This window comes from Nerophis ophidion, linkage group LG12, assembly GCF_033978795.1.
Source record: "Nerophis ophidion isolate RoL-2023_Sa linkage group LG12, RoL_Noph_v1.0, whole genome shotgun sequence".
NCBI classification, from domain to species: domain Eukaryota; kingdom Metazoa; phylum Chordata; class Actinopteri; order Syngnathiformes; family Syngnathidae; genus Nerophis; species Nerophis ophidion.
In genome coordinates this window covers 38,711,996-38,729,214 of record NC_084622.1, presented here as the reverse complement: position 1 = coordinate 38,729,214, position 17,219 = coordinate 38,711,996, and the positions used below count along the sequence as shown (strand labels likewise).

Below are 17,219 nucleotides of genomic sequence, written 5' to 3'. Positions count from 1 at the left end.
AGAAGTTTTTAATGTTTTGTAGGCATACAGATGTTTGAATTTTAGTTTTTCCATATTTTACTCATTTTTAAAAAAACTTAAAGGGATAATTTTTGTCTCTGACACACAAAAAGTGCCAGTGGACACTCGTGTTCACCTTGAACCCTGTGCGGTAATGGATGACTGAGTCAAACCTGTCAAGCACCTTTCTAATACCATGTGGAAAATGTTATTTACAGTGAATGCTTCACAGGGTCTGACTCGTGCAGAAGTCATGAGAACCCCTACCTGCCCCTCCTGCAACCTCCATTGCCGCACGGCGAGGAGTTTGCGAGACTATTCCCTAACAGTATGTCTTCTTTCCATGTTTATAACTTGCATATTTTTGTCCCAGTTAGAGCATACTTGTAAATATTCCTCATCATTCTTTATATATTTAGTGATACTTCCAGTTATGTTATTTCAGCATCAGTAGTGAGTGATGAATTCTCGCAACAAATTGAGAATGTGTTATAATCTGTTATAATTTGTGTTTTGTGTTGCATAAACATGTGCGATTTGCAGAACTACAGTAGAAGGAGTAAGTGTGGGTGTGTCCTCATCTTTGCTTACCTTCCCCCGAGCTGATGATGCTGGTGACTTTCACTCAGGCAGGTACTGTACTTTTCCAAAAGACATACTGAATAACGACCAAGCTATCCTCCAAGATGGGCAGCGTTCAAAGCTTCAGGGAGTTTTGTGACCGCTCCAAAAATACAAATATCCGTTTAAGTCTTCCAGCAGTGTGCATCGTGTGGCAAACAGCCATGATCATCTTGTTTGGAGTTTTTATCCGTTATAACGAGGAGGCAGATCCACACTGGATAGACTACAAAAAAGTCCATAATATATCCAGTGACATTGACAATGACTTCTACTTCAGATATCCAAGTAAGTGTTGACTTTGCTCTTTTTAAACAATTTTATGGTTGTCAGATTGAGTCATTCTAGATCAGTGATTCTTAAAACTACTGCGGGGGTGAGAAACTCGTTTTCATTGAGGGCCACGTCGCATTTAAGGCTGCCTTCAGAGGGACGCTTATACCTGTGAATGTGAATATAGATCATACTATTACACAATTTCTTATGCATTTGGTTATTACATTTTTTGTACATAAAAAAATGATGGATAGCTTACTTTAAAATCATATGTCAAGGTGACAAGCAGATTTTTTAAATTGATATTTTGTCTAAGGAATTGAAATACGGTATATAATGATTAGGAGTGCTCAAGAATCGGTTCACATCCGAATCGCGATTGTTATTTATTTGTATTTTTATTTAATTAGTAATTTTCAAAAGTCTACTTAAAAATAGTTTTAAGAATCTTTTTTTTTTCTACTTTTTTGACTCACTCCATGCTTACTCGCTGCGCTTATAATTCAGCAACCAAAAAGAGGTTTTGTCATCTGTAACCAGTTTTGTAAAAGTTTCATGAATATTTATACTAAATAATACATTGCGAGAATCGGTTTGAAACCAGAATTCATTCCGAATCGAATTGTCACCCCAAGAATCGGAACTGGATCAAATTGTGAGAAAGATTCTCACTTCTAATAATAAAAAAATATTAGCAGATACTAAACGTTTAAAACATATCAAATTTCATGCATTACATACATTTGTTTCTGTCAAAATGGAAACAATGAATACAACTAATAAAAATTAAAGCACGCATTATTTCTAAGCTTTTACGGACCACATTAAAATATGTGGCGGGCCCGATCTGGCCTACAGGCCTGTAGTTTGACACCTGTGCACTTGTGGTATGCTAAATAATCACTTGATTAATGTACAGTGTTTTATTTTCCAATAACAAACACAGTGTTACTGTTCAAACTGTGTGCAGCCAAAATATTAAATATACTTATTCAATAAAACCTCTGCTCTGTTTTTGATTATTACTTAGGCCTAATATGCCACTGTAATTTAATGTTGGTCTCTATGGTGGCACTTGGAAAGCCAAGTGTTTTCTAAGTTGGTACTTGGTTAAAAAAGTTCAGGAATAACTGCTCTAGATTAAATTATTTAATTATCAAATTTTGTAAACACACCGTCTGCATTTAAAACCAGTTCAGGATGGGATAAAAACAAGCTATTTGTGTATACATATTGATATGATGATTACCTATGTTGCTGCCATCCACTGGTGCTTGTTTTCTGTGAAGATCCAGTTGCAACATGTTTCACATAAACCACACTAAAACAATTAATAAAACATATCCCTTTGATAAATAATGTGTTGAGAGCAATAATATTAAATCAAGTTGCGAGTTGGAGTCATTTTGTTTAGTGAGGCAGTGAAAGACTTCTGTAAATGTGGGTTTTAATAGTTTTTACCCTGCTGTTTGTCACAAATTAATCAAATATTTTAAAGTGAAAACATATTGTAGCATTCAGATAGCTGTGGACATGTTTTGTAAATGACACTTCCTGGGTTATGCTGGTATCCGTTTAGTTTCGAGAATTGGTTTATGAAAGCAGACGCGGTCCGAGCCTGTTTGGCGCCCTGAGCAAAACTCTGAGCCCCTCCTAACCCCCAACCCAGAATCAGCAACGGACAAACACAATATTTTATAATCTATGATCTTAAATACAAAAAGATAAAGTAAATACAGTATGTCAACGTAAATAGAAATGTAAATTGTATAAAACCTTTGACACACAAAGATGAATAAAACAAATATAATTTGAAATAGATATTACAGGCGTAAAGTGCAATCTAAAACCGGACTTTTCCAGGTTTTTTTGATGCAAAATCGAATCATTACGTCATACACAATCTGTTGTACAAATGCATGATGTTGGTGATAATGGCAAGTCCAGAAAGACGTTCCTGTGACAAAGTGGACCTCAGGTATACGCATTGATAAGCTTTAGCCTGACAACACTTTTGTCCATTTTGAACTCTGAGCTCGTCCTCAGGCACAGGAAAAAAAACTAAATAGTGATACGGGATGCCCCAGTGCCCACTCAACTAACTTGATGTGGAAAAAAATTATATTCTCCATGTCAGTCTTTTATTAGGTAACATGTTTCATTATGGTGGTAGTCTAGAAGAGATGTGGCAAGTTTTTTTGAGAGGGGAGACTGCACCCTAGACGGTCGCCCACAATGCCCAACGTAAAAACTGCGTCTGCACAAACGAGGTGGACTGAGACAAAAATTGGGTTCAGACTGGCAAACAAAGCAGATAGTGTGCCAACTCCCACTATTGATGTGCATAATGGCATGTCCATATTTGAAAATATACCCAGAGAAAGCATGTATGTGTTGATAGAGAATGGTCCGCCTGGCCATTAAGCCAATAAGCTTTGATTATGTAACACCCCAGGGCCCACCTGCGAGAGTTACTGTAGTTACTAGGCAAGACGCGGCAGAAAATGATCCATAAATTAACGAGTTCATCAGGCCCTTATTCAAACTCAAAATTATTCCTACCGTGCCAGAATGCACAGCAGTTTTTTAGAATGTTGCGACAAAAGTTGTGATAAATTGAGGCTTATTTTTTTCTATAACATTGCATCAGCTTGTGATTTTTTTCATTTTGTTTTACCTTGTTATAAGTGTAACATTAACCACAAAAATAACATCTGGATTAATTAGCAAACCTATGTTTTTTTTAATTGCACACAAATGTGTGCATAGTCTGCAAAACATATACTGTATTGATGTTTTACTCTTTATAAGCTCCCATGCTTCACAAGGCCTGTGTTTATATACTTTGTTTAAAATATAAACAACCGTAAATTAGGGTTGTACGGTATACCAATATTAGTATAGTACCGCAGTTCTAATGAATCATTTTCGGTACGATACCCCGTCTCTGTAAAGTACCGGTCCCGCACCGCCCGCGTCGAAGTCACGTCGTGACATTGCTGGTTTACGAGCAGACGAGCATGTTCGGCGACACACAATCACGGAGTACTTACAAGCAGACACAGTGTGTAGACAGAAAATGGAGAACGGACGCATTTTGGCTTAAAAACTAACGAAAAAGGTGAAGTTATAACACTGAAACGCCCTCCGGAAGAGATGCTTTAAGACATCGCTAGCTAGCTAGTGGCTAACGTCCATCCGCAGTCGGCAGTGTTTTAGCTACTTTTAAATCACCAGTTCTCGACTCAATAGCGACAAATAAAGTAAGTTTATTAAAAGTATCATCTGCTGCAGGACGAAGAATAGCTAAACATGCTTCACTACACACCATAGCTCACCGGCGTCAAAATTTAAACAAACGCCGTTGGTGGATCTACACCTGACATCCACTGTAATGATATCAAGTACAAACACGCATAAAGTCGATACTACTATGTTTACATCAATATTTTTTGGCGTCAAAACATATTCTTTCGTTTTTTAAAATGTATACTGGGTTTATACATTTAGGAAATACGTCCCCCCTGGACTCATGAGGATTTTGAATATGACCAATGTATGAACCTGTAACTACTTTGTCTCGGATTGATACCCAAATTGGTGGTATAATCCAAAACTAATGTAAAATATCAAACAACAGAAGAATAAGTGATTACTACACTTTAAACGTGTATAAAGAACATGTTGAAACAGGAAGTAAGCAGATATTAACAGTAAATAAACAAGTGGATGGATAATTAATTTTCTACCACTTGTCCTTAATAATGTTGACAAAATTATAGAATGATAAATGACACAATATGTTACTGCATACGTCAGCAGACTAATTAGGAGCCTCAGAGTTTTTGTTAAAATAAACCCAAAAATGCAATTTTTATGTGTTCCACCTTATTTAGAAAAGTACCGAAATAATTTTAGTACCGGTACCAAAATATTGGTATCATTACAACACTACCGTAAATATATTTTCTGTACACCTCTTAACTGTTTGTATAAGAAGGATTTTTTAATTAAAGCTTCTATATTAAATCCAAAGGAAGTGAAAATGCATGTGAGTTTTTTATTTTTGACTAACAAATTACAGCAAAATATATCCTACATGCCAGCTGTTAAGACTATTTGGAGCAAAATGGGTTGTATTATTAATTGCACCACTTTAAAGGCATTTGTTTGAAGTTGAATTGCATTTGGAATCCTTATTTTGATCATTCATCCATCCATCCATATTCTACCGCTTATTTCCTTTTGGGGACGCGGGGGGCGCTGGCGCCTATCTCAGCTACAATCGGGCGGAAGGCGGGGTACACCCTGGACGAGTCGCCACCTCATCGTAGGGCCAACACAGATAGACAGACAACATTCACACTCACATTCACACACTAGGGCCAATTTAGTGTTGCCAATCAACCTATCCCCAGGTGCATGTCTTTGGAGGTGGGAGGAAGCCGGAGTACCCGGAGGGAACCCACGCATTCACGGGGAGAACATGCAAACTCCACACAGATTTGGATTTGAACCCAGGACTGCAGGACCTTCGTATTGTGAGGCAGACGCACTAACCCCTCTGCCACCGTGAAGACCATTTTTTTTTTTTTTTGATCATTCATTTACTTGAGATTTTGATGGATAATGACAATAGAGAACTATGTGTCATGATACAGAAGGGGATACTACAGTATTAACTAGGGGTGTGGGAAAAAAATCGATTCGAATACAAATCACGATTCTCACGTTGTGCGATTCAGAATCGATTCTCTTTTTTTTTTTATCCATTTTTTTTTAATTTAAGAAAAAATGTTTCATTTATTTTTTTAATCAATCCAACAAACCAATACACAGCAATACCATAACAATGCAATCCAATTCCAAAACCAAACCTGACCCAGCAATAAACAGAGCAATTGAGAGGAGACACAAACACGACACAGAACAAACCAAAAGTAGTGAAACAAAAATGAATATCATCAACAACAGTATCAATATTAGTTATAATTTCAGCATAGCAGTGATTAAAAATCCCTCATCTACATTATCATTAGACATTTATAAAAATAAAAAAAAAGAACAATAGTGTCACAGCGGCTTACACTTGCATCGCATCTCATAAGCTTGACAACACACTGTGTCCAATATTTTCACAAAGATAAAATAAGTCGTATTTTTGGTTCGTTTAATAGTTCAAACAAATTTACATTATTGCAATCAGTTGATAAAACATTGTCCTTTACAATTATAAAAGCTTTTAAAAAAAAAAAAAAATACTACTCTGCTAGCATGTCAGCAGACTGGGGTAGATCCTGCTGAAATCATATGTATTGAATGAATACAGAATCGTTTTGAATCGTAAAAATATCATTTTTGAATCGAAAATCCCGTTGAATCGAAAAAAATCGATATGTAATCGAATCGCGACCCCAAGAATCGATATTGAATTGAATTGTGGGACACCCAAAGATTCGCAGCCCTAGTATTGACCCAAATATAAGTTATTTTCTGTTGAAAAAAACACTCATTTTTCAGTCTAGAGATTTATACACGCAATCCAACCTATGGGGCCAAACAATTTCATCCCGAGCGAGGCACAGCCTTTCTTTCTGTCACTCACACACAGTAAAGAAAAACAAATGCAACCGTGACACTGGAAAAAGTGCAAACAGAGGAGGCATGATAATGCATGTTTTAAGATAACTGTGATCAATGAAGCAAAGTAAGTGAAAAATTTGAACAAATGTGACGTATAATTTTTTGTCTATAAGTCATTTAAAAAAAAGCCTTTCCACCTATAAAATAAACAGGACTTAAAAAAAGATTCAGATTAGTATTATTTGAACATATATAGTATCAAAATGATGCAGGACATGCATCCATTTTCTAATGTTTAGAATGTCTTTCTTTACATGTCCAAAAAAGGGTAGGAAGAAGCAGTGCTTAGTTAATCCTACCCATTTTTCATTTCATAACAATGTCAATATCAAAACCCATGTTCACTCCTTGTACTCTGTACCTACATATTTTACACATTACAATCAGTATTGTGGTAATACAACTGTTTTTTTCATAACTATGTAAGTCACTTATGATGAGATAAATAACTTCTTTACTTAATTCTATAATTAAAAAAGAGGTTTGATATATTCTGGTCAATATGGTTCTTTGCTGTTTCTAAATAAACCACACTAATTTATCTTTTTTTGCTTTTCTCTGTACTTTCCACCTCAAACATGATCTCTGGTTAAGGTTTCCAGGATGTCCATGTGATGATCTTTGTAGGATTTGGCTTTCTTATGACTTTTCTCAAGCGCTACAGCTTCGGTGCTGTGGGTTTCAACTTCCTCATCGCAGCTTTCGGCATCCAATGGGCGCTGCTCATGCAGGGCTGGTTCCACTCCCTGGACTGGACCGATGGAAAGATCAAAATAGGAATCGAGAGGTATGTTTTTCGTCCTCCAGCTAAGACGGCGTTGTAGGATTAAATAAGATGTTTCATCCTACTCCTTTTCGTACACGTTGAATTTGGTAAACACGTCTGAAACTAATAAACCTTGCCAAGCTACAGTATTTGTAAACATACATTCAAGTGACACATAATTGTTTTGTATTATTACAAAAAAGTGTCTGATGGAATATGTTTACACCTGCATGGTTTCCACACAAAGAAAACAAGTGATGCTGGAGAAACCAGTCCAACGTTCCCATAGAGATACGTTAGCTCTAATAGCGGTTTTTAACGGTTGACTGGTCAGATAACATAAACAGAGCCTTCACACTTCAGAAAAATGATGATGCTATTGGAATGTAGTGGCATTATGCTCACTTTGTGCTTTTCAGATGAACTATTTCTATTTTTTCATCCTTCTTAAAGCTTAATTAATGCAGATTTCTGTGTGGCGGGCTGCTTAATTGCTTATGGAGCCGTGCTGGGTAAAGTCAGTCCAGTTCAGCTGATGGTATTGACTCTGTTTGGCGTCACATTGTTTGCTGTGGAGGAATATATCATCCTCAGTGTCATACATGTAAGTCAGACTTATTTTTACAGTACTGTCTCTTTTTGTATATGCATATACAGTGGTACCTCAATTTAGGAGTGTCCAAATTAAAGAGTGCTTTGAGATAAGAGCTGTCTCTCCGTTAATTGTTCTGCAAGCAAAAATTTGACTTAAAAGCATCCCGTAGTTGTACGAGCCGGTCTTACTTGCTAGCATTTGCTTATAGCGAGTGATCAACATAACTTTTTCAAACCATCGGAAGGAATGAAGTGAGTGTAAAGAACAGTGCTTTGAAGAAGCAGATTATATTCTTTAAATGATAAAAAAAATAATAATCAAAAACATGACTGAGCGTGTTGCCAACTTGACAAAGCAATTGGAGCCTATTGCTGCTAGTCCGCACTAAACTTAAGCAGAATGAGTCAATGACGCTAGCCATGAATGTACTTTTAATATCTTAATGCAAGTAATTATCCATTCAAATATGGAAAAGCTTCCGATGGTGTGTTTGACTGAACAGAGACACCTTAGAAGTCAACTCTCGGAGGTAAATGCTGTACAATATTATTGCATTACTCCAAAAAAAAATACTGTAGTTGTTTGTAATAGATTATATTGTCTTGTTTTTATAAATTGTTTCTTATCTATTTTTTTGAAGTTGTGTTACATATTAAAACATGATAATTAAATTAATTTCAGTAGTAGACATTCATTTGAGATACAAGGGTTTTAGGTTAAGAGCTTTATCACAGTACCAATTAATCTCTTAAATTGAGGTACTACTATACATGCAATATTTCTCACCACTTGAAAATATGTACAATAAATAGTGCATGGTATCCCCTGAAGGCCCGTGATGCAGGAGGCTCCATGGTGATCCACACATTCGGGGCTTATTACGGCCTTGCCATCTCGTGGATGCTCTATCGACCAAACTTAGACCAGAGCAGTCGTCTGCAGGGCTCGGTCTACCACTCAGATGTCTTCGCTATGATTGGTAGGTATGAGATGAAGCTACACAACTTTACTGTCTTCATTTTGTGAGGGGCTTTGTGATTTTCCGCCCTGCTGTTCTTATGGGTAGGAACTATCTTTCTGTGGATGTTCTGGCCCAGCTTCAATTCAGCCATCACTGACCATGGGGATGGGCAGCACCGAACCGCCATTAACACCTACCTGGCCTTGGCAGCAACAGTGCTCACCACTGTGACCATCTCAAGCCTCTTTCAGAAGCATGGCAAACTGGACATGGTAACATCCTCTGATAAGAATGAAACCCATTTTTTGTATAATAATCAGGTGTTTATGAAGCAAGTTTCTTCTTCTGCTTTACAGGTTCACATCCAGAACTCCACTCTGGCTGGAGGCGTGGCAGTTGGAACTGCAGCAGAGTTCATGCTGATGCCTTACGGCTCTCTAATAGTTGGCTTCTGCTGTGGTATCATATCCACGCTGGGATATATCTTCCTCACGGTATTCTTTACTCTGAGTTTTGATCAACTGTCTTAGGGCTTAAGATCTTAAAGTAATTAATCAGGGGTCTTTTTGGTTCCAAATTTGAACTCTCAACTTCACATGTCTGTGTTGAGTTTGCATGTTCTCCCCGTGTTTATGTAGTTTTTATGAAGTACTTATGTTTTTTCCCACAGTTCTAAAACATGTTAGTGTAATTGGAGTCTCTAAATCGGGGGTCAGCAACCCGCAGCTCTTCAGCTCTGCCCTAGTGGCTCCCTGAACCTCTTTAAGAGATGTGTGAAAATGGAAAAGATGAAGAAAAAAATATAATTTTTCTTTTAATATATTTTCTGTAAGAGAAAAAAAACATGACACAAGACTTCTTAATTGTTAGAAATCCTACTATTTATACTAAACCTGCTTCACTGATGACAGCATTTGGCAAGCGCTGTTTTGTCCTACTGATTTTGGCGGTTCTTGAATTCACCGTGGTTAGTTTACATGTGCAACTTTTTTTGACGCTGCCACAGAAAAACGTGTTTTTTGCCACTCCTTTGTCTCATTTTGTCCACCAAACATTTTACTTTGTGCATGAATGCACAAAGGATAGCTTTGTTGATTTTATTGATTTGGCTCACCTGCACTGGCTTCCTGTGCACTTAAGATGTGACTTTAAGGTTTTACTACTTACGTATAAAATAGTACACGGTCTAGCTCCATCCTACCTTGCCGATTGTATTGTACCATATGTCCCGGCAAGAAATCTGCGTTCAAAGGACTCCGGCTTGTTAGTGATTCCCAAAGCCCAAAAAAAGTCTGCGGGCTATAGAGCGTTTTCCGTTCGGGCTCCAGTACTCTGGAATGCCCTCCCGGTAACAGTTCGAGATGCCACCTCAGTAGAAGCATTTAAGTCTCACCTTAAAACTCATTTGTATACTCTAGCCTTTAAATAGACTCCCTTTTTAGACCAGTTGATCTGCCGTTTCTTTTCTTTTTCTTCTATGTCCCACTCTCCCTTGTGGAGGGGGTCCGGTCCGATCCGGTGGCCATGTACTGCTTGCCTGTGTATCGGCTGGGGACATCTCTGCGCTGCTGATCCGCCTCCGCTTGGGATGGTTTCCTGCTGGCTCCGCTGTGAACGAGACTCTCGCTGCTGTGTTGGATCCGCTTTGGACTGGACTCTCGCGACTGTGTTGGATCCATTGTGGATTGAACTTTCACAGTATCATGTTAGACCCGCTCGACATCCATTGCTTTCCTCTCCTCTCTAAGGTTCTCATAGTCATCATTGTCATCGACGTCCCACTGGGTGTGAGTTTTCCTTGCCCTTATGTGGGCCTACCGAGGATGTCGTGGTGGTTTGTGCAGCCCTTTGAGACACTAGTGATTTAGGGCTACATAAGTAAACATTGATTGATTGATTGATTGATATTTGGTCAATCCATGACTGCAAGCTAATTGATTTATATGTGAGGCTGAGGGATGGATATAGTTACATCCCTGTGAAGTACCACTGCTTTTTTTTTTTTTTTACTTCTTGTTTGGAATGTTTTATAGTCTAGTCCTGATCTAATGTTTCTTGTGCAGCCCTTCATGGAGAAACACCTGAAGATCCAGGACACATGTGGAATCCACAACCTTCACGCCATGCCTGGTCTTATCGGTGGCATTGTGGGAGCTATTACTGCTGCAGCCGCGTCTGAGTCTGTTTATGGTAAAGAAGGGTGAGTGAAGAGGAAAACGGCAGTACACAAGTGCAGTAGTAATGTGTGTCACCTTGTGTTTATTGAATTTGTCATTGAAGACTGAAAAACACCTTTGACTTTGATGGTGACTTTGAAGACATGACACCGACAAGGCAGGGGGGTCACCAGGCTGCCGGCATCTGTGTGGCCCTCTGCTTTGGTGTAGGTGGAGGCATCATGGTTGGTACGTGGACACTGGTGACGAATATGGCAAAGGTGTTTTGGTCCAAGTTTAGGATGTCTTTTCTTTCGGCGCAGGTTTTATTTTAAGGTTACCCATCTGGGGCGATCCAGCTGATGACAACTGCTTTGACGATGAAGTCTACTGGGAGGTTAGTGAGCCAAATAGCAGACTTTCCTCTATGATCCAGTCAAACATGATATTGTTTAAATTGTAGGTGCCTGATGATGAGGAAAGTGTTCCACCAGTACTGCAGTACAACAACCACATGTTGAACAAAGATGTGTAAGTCTTTACTTACTTTAATTATTTGCTGGCGTGCCCCCAGCCCCGCCCAAAGGAAAATAACATTTTTACCTCCTCCTCCTCCCCCCCACCCAAATTAAAATATTGACAAGTCCTGATACTTTACTCCGGTTTGTGCAGCCCTTTGAGACACTAGTGATTTAGGGCTATATAAATAAACATTGACTGATTGATACTGTTTTTGTATTTTTATGACAAGAGTAGGCAAACTTTTTGGCTGAAGGGCCATATTGGCTTTTGAAATTTGACAGGCGGCTGCATACATGATGCATTTCAAAGCAAATCGTATCGGCTGAAACTAAGAGTAGACTTCCCAAACATAGGCTATACGTCTATTTTCAACAATATCATACGTGAACCTCAAAGAAACACAAAAATGGTATTACAGGGTTAACACTTACGTTCTCTTTCAGTGGGAGCAGTGTTGTTGTTCACCCTTTTTTTTTTGCCAATGCGTTTTGTATTTATTTATTTATTCGCACAATATAAGGTGCAAAAGGTAGTAACATTGTGAAAAAAAAAAAAAAAATACACAAACAAAACAAAACAGACAAGTAATGAGAAATACGTAATAAGAAATAAGTGCAGGTGAGAAAAGAAACCCAAAAAGTCTTATGCAAGGTTCTCACCTAAAGCAGTAAATTACCGGTAACAAACAAAATTAAACATAGTATATAGAAAAATTAAGATAATAAGTACCTTGTGTGGATGGAGTCTAGGTGTGGGTGTGTTAGTTTTTGTGCGTGAGGAAGTGTAAGGCTACTTTGTAAGGTAGGAACAGATGGAGAATGTTGGTTAATCAAGATTGCCCTTAATCTATGTTTAAAGTTACTGCCCATCGTGAAAATGAGTCTAACACACCTGCTTTAATGACGTTATTTATTTTTAAAAACAGTGTGGAGTATTAAGGCAAAATAAATATTCTATCAGTGTCAAAATATTTCTGACTGTGTGGTGAGTTTCATGCCTTTTTTCCTTTACTTTATATTCTAGAATAATTGCATTTCAATTATTAATAATCTGTATTATTTTTTTTTTCTGTCTGTGCTCTAATTTATGTTATTAAAGGTTGCTCATTAAAAGGATAACAAGAGAAAATTAGAGAATCATTCACTGTAGGTGAAAATTATTTTTCGATAAAACTTAACAAAAAGTCTATGTCACTTTGACTTTCTGTAGAAAGACAGCAGCAATAAGCAACTTGCATACTGTACGACCTTTCACACTTAGCCAGACTACTGTGCTGTGTGTAATTGAACAAAATATTCAATCAAACTTAATTTATGTAGCACTTTTTATGCAAAAGGCAACACAAAGTGCTTTACCCCAGTAAAACGAACACACACACGCACACACACACACTGAGGATAGAGAAAAACACTGGAGAATAACTAAACATGTAGAGAATCTAAAAAAAATTAAAACAATTTTTTTAAATATATGTAAAAAAAATACGAACATGCATGCACGCACACACACACACACACACACACACACACACACACACAGAGGATAGAAAAAAAACACTAGAAAATAACTAAACACGTATGGATTCTAAAAAGAATAATATATATTTTTTTAAATATGTGTTCAAAAAATATATGTCATTAAACTAATAAATACATATATTATTGATAGTGATAGTAGTAATAATAAAAATAAATAAAATAGAATAACAACTAAGAACCTTTTGAAGAGTTTAAAATCCATCCATCCATCCATTTTCTGCCGCTTATTCCCTTTTGGGGTCGCGGGGGGCGCTGGCGCCTATCTCAGCTACAATCGGGCGGAAGGCGGGGTACACCCTGGACAAGTCGCCACCTCATCGCAGGGCCAACACAGATAGACAGACAACAATCACACTCACATTCACACACTAGGGCCAATTTAGTGTTGCCAATCAACCTATCCCCAGGTGCATGTCTTTAAAATAATCAATAAAAAGCCTGATTAAAAAGGTGTGTCTTTACCATTTAAAAAAGAAAGAAATCAATGGTATCTGAAGTAATGATGTCATACCTATAATAAATAAATGATGTGTGATATATGATAAATGTTTCTGCAAACATACTAACGACATCCTGACAAAAACGGCCCATGCATTTGGGACCGATTGAACAATTTGAAAACTTCTCTTTTTAGTAAAGCTTTTAGTTAATGCACCTTTTAATTAAACCACTTTTTATCCTTTTTATGATATTGTCCCTGTTGTTTTAAATTGAATTGTTGTTTTACTTCGCCTATGCTTTGTACAGCGCTTTGTGATTTTATCTGTGAAGTGCTTAATAAATACAATTTACTCACTTAATTACAATCAGCCTCATCTCAGGTGTTGCCACGTATTTAATCAGAAAATGTGCAAATTCTGCGAATAAAAATAATACTTTAAACATTAACAATTGAAATAACACAGGAAAAATAAAAAATATTGACATCTAATCATGTGATCATTATGCTTTTTTTCATAATGGTCTGCCTCCTCTGACAACACGTACCTGCTGCCTATTGTTGTTGCATTCATTGCCCTCTTGGTGGCAGTACTGGTTCACTAAAAACATAAAAAAGCATGAATTTAAATGTTTCAAACTGAAGCTGCTGGTCACCAATAGTAACTGCTTGATGTTTAATGCACGCACACACACACACACACACACACACACACACACACACACACACACACACACACACACACACACACACACACACGTACACACACACGCGCGCATGCACGTGTTGTTGGGGCAGCAAAATGTCATGTTAACACTGTACATGTGTTTAATGTGTTTATGTGGGTGTGAGCTACATAATGTACTCCAAAGTGACCTTAAATCCTGAATATGTCACCACACTGTCAGACATAAGTTATTGTTTCCATACTTTTTTCCATCCATCAATTTTTTTACCGCTTGTCTTTCTTGGGGTCACGGGGGGTGCTGGAACCTATCTTTATTATCTTATGAAATAATGTGTGAAATGTTTTTGATTACAGGACGGAGTCAAATTTCACAATGGAGCAGAACTGACCCAGCATCACCTGGAACATGGAGGGTTGCAGTCCTCTGCTGCTATCGTTGTATTCTCCTGCTAAAAAGATTTAATTTGATCATGTTTCCCACCTTTACAAATATTTATTGTCCAGCCAAAGAGTTTCTTTTTTTGAGGATTTTTCCCCCATATTTGCAGAATAAAATGTGTGTGTGTACGAAAATCAACATATAGTATTTCCTTGAATTGCCGCCGGGGTGCTAATTCATTTAAAACCTCTTCTCACTCCTGCGCTTACCAAAGGCATGGGGTAAAAGTAAGCATGCGCTAATTATTTTAAAACTTCTTCTCACTCCGGCACTTACCAAAGGTATGCAGTAAAAATTTGAGTGTGATGTAAGCTTGGACCTTAAATCCTACTGAATAGCTCTTAATCTTCTTCTCTTTTTGCGATTTCAAATTACCGGTATTGAAATCAGCCTCCTTCATTTTGAAAATGATGACAGGGTTAGTGTCACTCCTGACGTCACAAGTTTGACCAGGCGGTAATACTAAGCATGCGCTAATTATTTTGGGAAGCGAGTTTGACCCGGCAGTAATTCAAGGCAGGCGCATACTATATGCCTTGCGGCAATTCAAGGAAATACGGTAGACTACTTTATTCCTTAAGGCAGGGGTGGGCAACCCAAAACGTTGAAAGAGCCATATTGGAAAAACAAATATGTCTGAAGCCGCAAAAAATAAAAGGTATATATAAGTGTTATAATGAAGGCAACACATGACGGAAGTGTCTATATTAGCTATAATAGCCTACAATCAAAATGACTATGTGTCGCAGGCTGAAGCAAATCTTTATTGACAGAAATGTTTAAATTTATTATTAATTCAACACATTTTACAACATTAGGAACCATTAGTAAATCAGGAGCTAGTCAGAAGGTGAGATAACTCCCGGAAATTACTGGCTTTTAATGGCCAAAGGTATAAATGTCTGTGTCCAAGTTAAGGCTGTCTTCATTTATTACATTTTTTGGCACGCTAGATAATGTTTGCTGTGGTCTGGAACAACATGGCACACAAACAAATATCAGAAATGCAGCCAATATTACATACAGATAATGTGTCATGATATATGCAAAACTAAATTGTATACCAAGAGGATAAAAAGTAAATGATATTAAAGGTGCTCAAATATACCTACAGACGAGGCAAAATGATGCAATATGTAAATACAGCTAGCCTAAATAGCATGTTAGCATTGATTTTCTTGCAGTCATGCACTGACCAAATACGCCTGATTAGCACTCCAACAAGTCAATAACATCAACAAAGCTCACCTGTGTGCATTCATGCACAGTATAAAACGTTTGGTGGACAAAATGAGACAAAGAAGGAGTGGAGGATTTTACATGTAAACAAACCGTTGCATCACAGTCCACACTATGGCGAGTTCAAGAACTGCCAAAATATGTAGGACAAAACAATGTATAACAAATGCTCTCATCAGTGAAGCATACACAAACATAATATACAGTGGGCTTTCTAACCATTGGGAAGGTTTTTTACATGTTTGTCCTCAAACAAAAAACATACTAATACAAAAAAGTATATTTTTCCCCCATCTTTTTACATTTTCAATCCTTTTTTTAAAAATGCTGCAGGTAGCCGCGGGTTGCTGACCCCCGCCTTAAGGCATTGATGGATGTATGATTGATAACATGACTAAATAGTTTTTGTGTGCTGTCATGAGGAGTCAATTAGAAGAGTAATAGGTTTGGGAAAATAAAAAGTTTGTAAGGTATCACATTGTATAACATGCATGATGCACTCTAACCACAAGATTAACTTAAACCGAAAGTCAGCATTATTATATTGAAACAATACATTTATATTGTCACTGTATACAAAAAAAAAATCATATTTCTCTCATTGAAAAGACAGACAGCAAGCTTTTTTTGCACGGGTCAGACCCTTATTGATCCCAGGAGACTTTGTGCTTAGCAAACACACGCTGGCTTATGCTTTGTGCCGCCAGGTCAGAACATCATTGGTGAGTGGAAGTGGTCAAAGTCAAAGTTGTGTTTTACTTTATTGCATTGACCAGTCGTGATCATTCCTGCAAATATTCAGTTCAAACAAAAATGATCCATCTATAGACCATGGTCGGGAACCTTTTTGGCTGAGAGAGCCAAGAAGCCAAATATTTTTAAATGTATTCCCGTAAGAGCCATATAATATATTTTTTTAACACTTAACACAACTAAACACGTGCATTTTTAAGTAAGACCAACATTACTAGAGTATAAAGGGTCTCTTATTCTTTGTAATAACATTGATATTCTGAAGCTAACTGTGGAGGGGGCGTGCCCTGCGGGTCTGCAGCGAAGCGGGGTGTTGCCACGACCGGCCTCGAAATCAGCGACAAGTGCGTAGATGGCCCACCTGGGCCTTTTTATCTAATCACCTGTCGCCCTGTTTATAAGCAGCAGCCAGGAGGAGAGACGGGGTTGGGGCTGGAGCCAGAGTGCGAGCGAGAACGAAAGAGGAAAAGACAATTGCTGGAAAGCAACTGAGAGACTTATTGAAAAATAAAAAAATATTGTAACCCTGAAACAGGCTCTCATCTCGGTGCTTGGTGGTCTGAAAAACCCCCCAGGAGGGCAA

General features: G+C 37.7%; 1 protein-coding gene across 1 annotated transcript; it reads left to right on the top strand.

The window, feature by feature from the left end:
- Positions 1-246: 246 nt before the first annotated feature.
- On the top strand, positions 247-16,356 carry LOC133563421 (ammonium transporter Rh type C 1). Its single transcript, XM_061917543.1, has 12 exons — positions 247-328; positions 544-909; positions 7,135-7,327; positions 7,760-7,910; positions 8,733-8,880; positions 8,968-9,134; positions 9,219-9,356; positions 10,926-11,062; positions 11,143-11,267; positions 11,342-11,415; positions 11,482-11,549; positions 14,560-16,356. Exons 2-12 carry the CDS (start codon positions 687-689, stop codon positions 14,591-14,593), a joined length of 1,458 nt encoding a protein of 485 aa, XP_061773527.1. The 5' UTR covers positions 247-328; positions 544-686; the 3' UTR covers positions 14,594-16,356.
- Positions 16,357-17,219: the final 863 nt, after the last annotated feature.

Coding starts and splice junctions, on each gene's coding strand:
- LOC133563421 (XM_061917543.1), top strand. CDS start 687: ATGGGCAGCGTTCAAAGCTTCAGGGAGTTTTGTGACCGCTCCAAAAAT. Junction 8,881..8,967: donor AGATGTCTTCGCTATGATTG/GTAGGTATGAGA, acceptor TCTTATGGGTAG/GAACTATCTTTCTGTGGATG. Junction 11,268..11,341: donor AGGTGGAGGCATCATGGTTG/GTACGTGGACAC, acceptor CTTTCGGCGCAG/GTTTTATTTTAAGGTTACCC.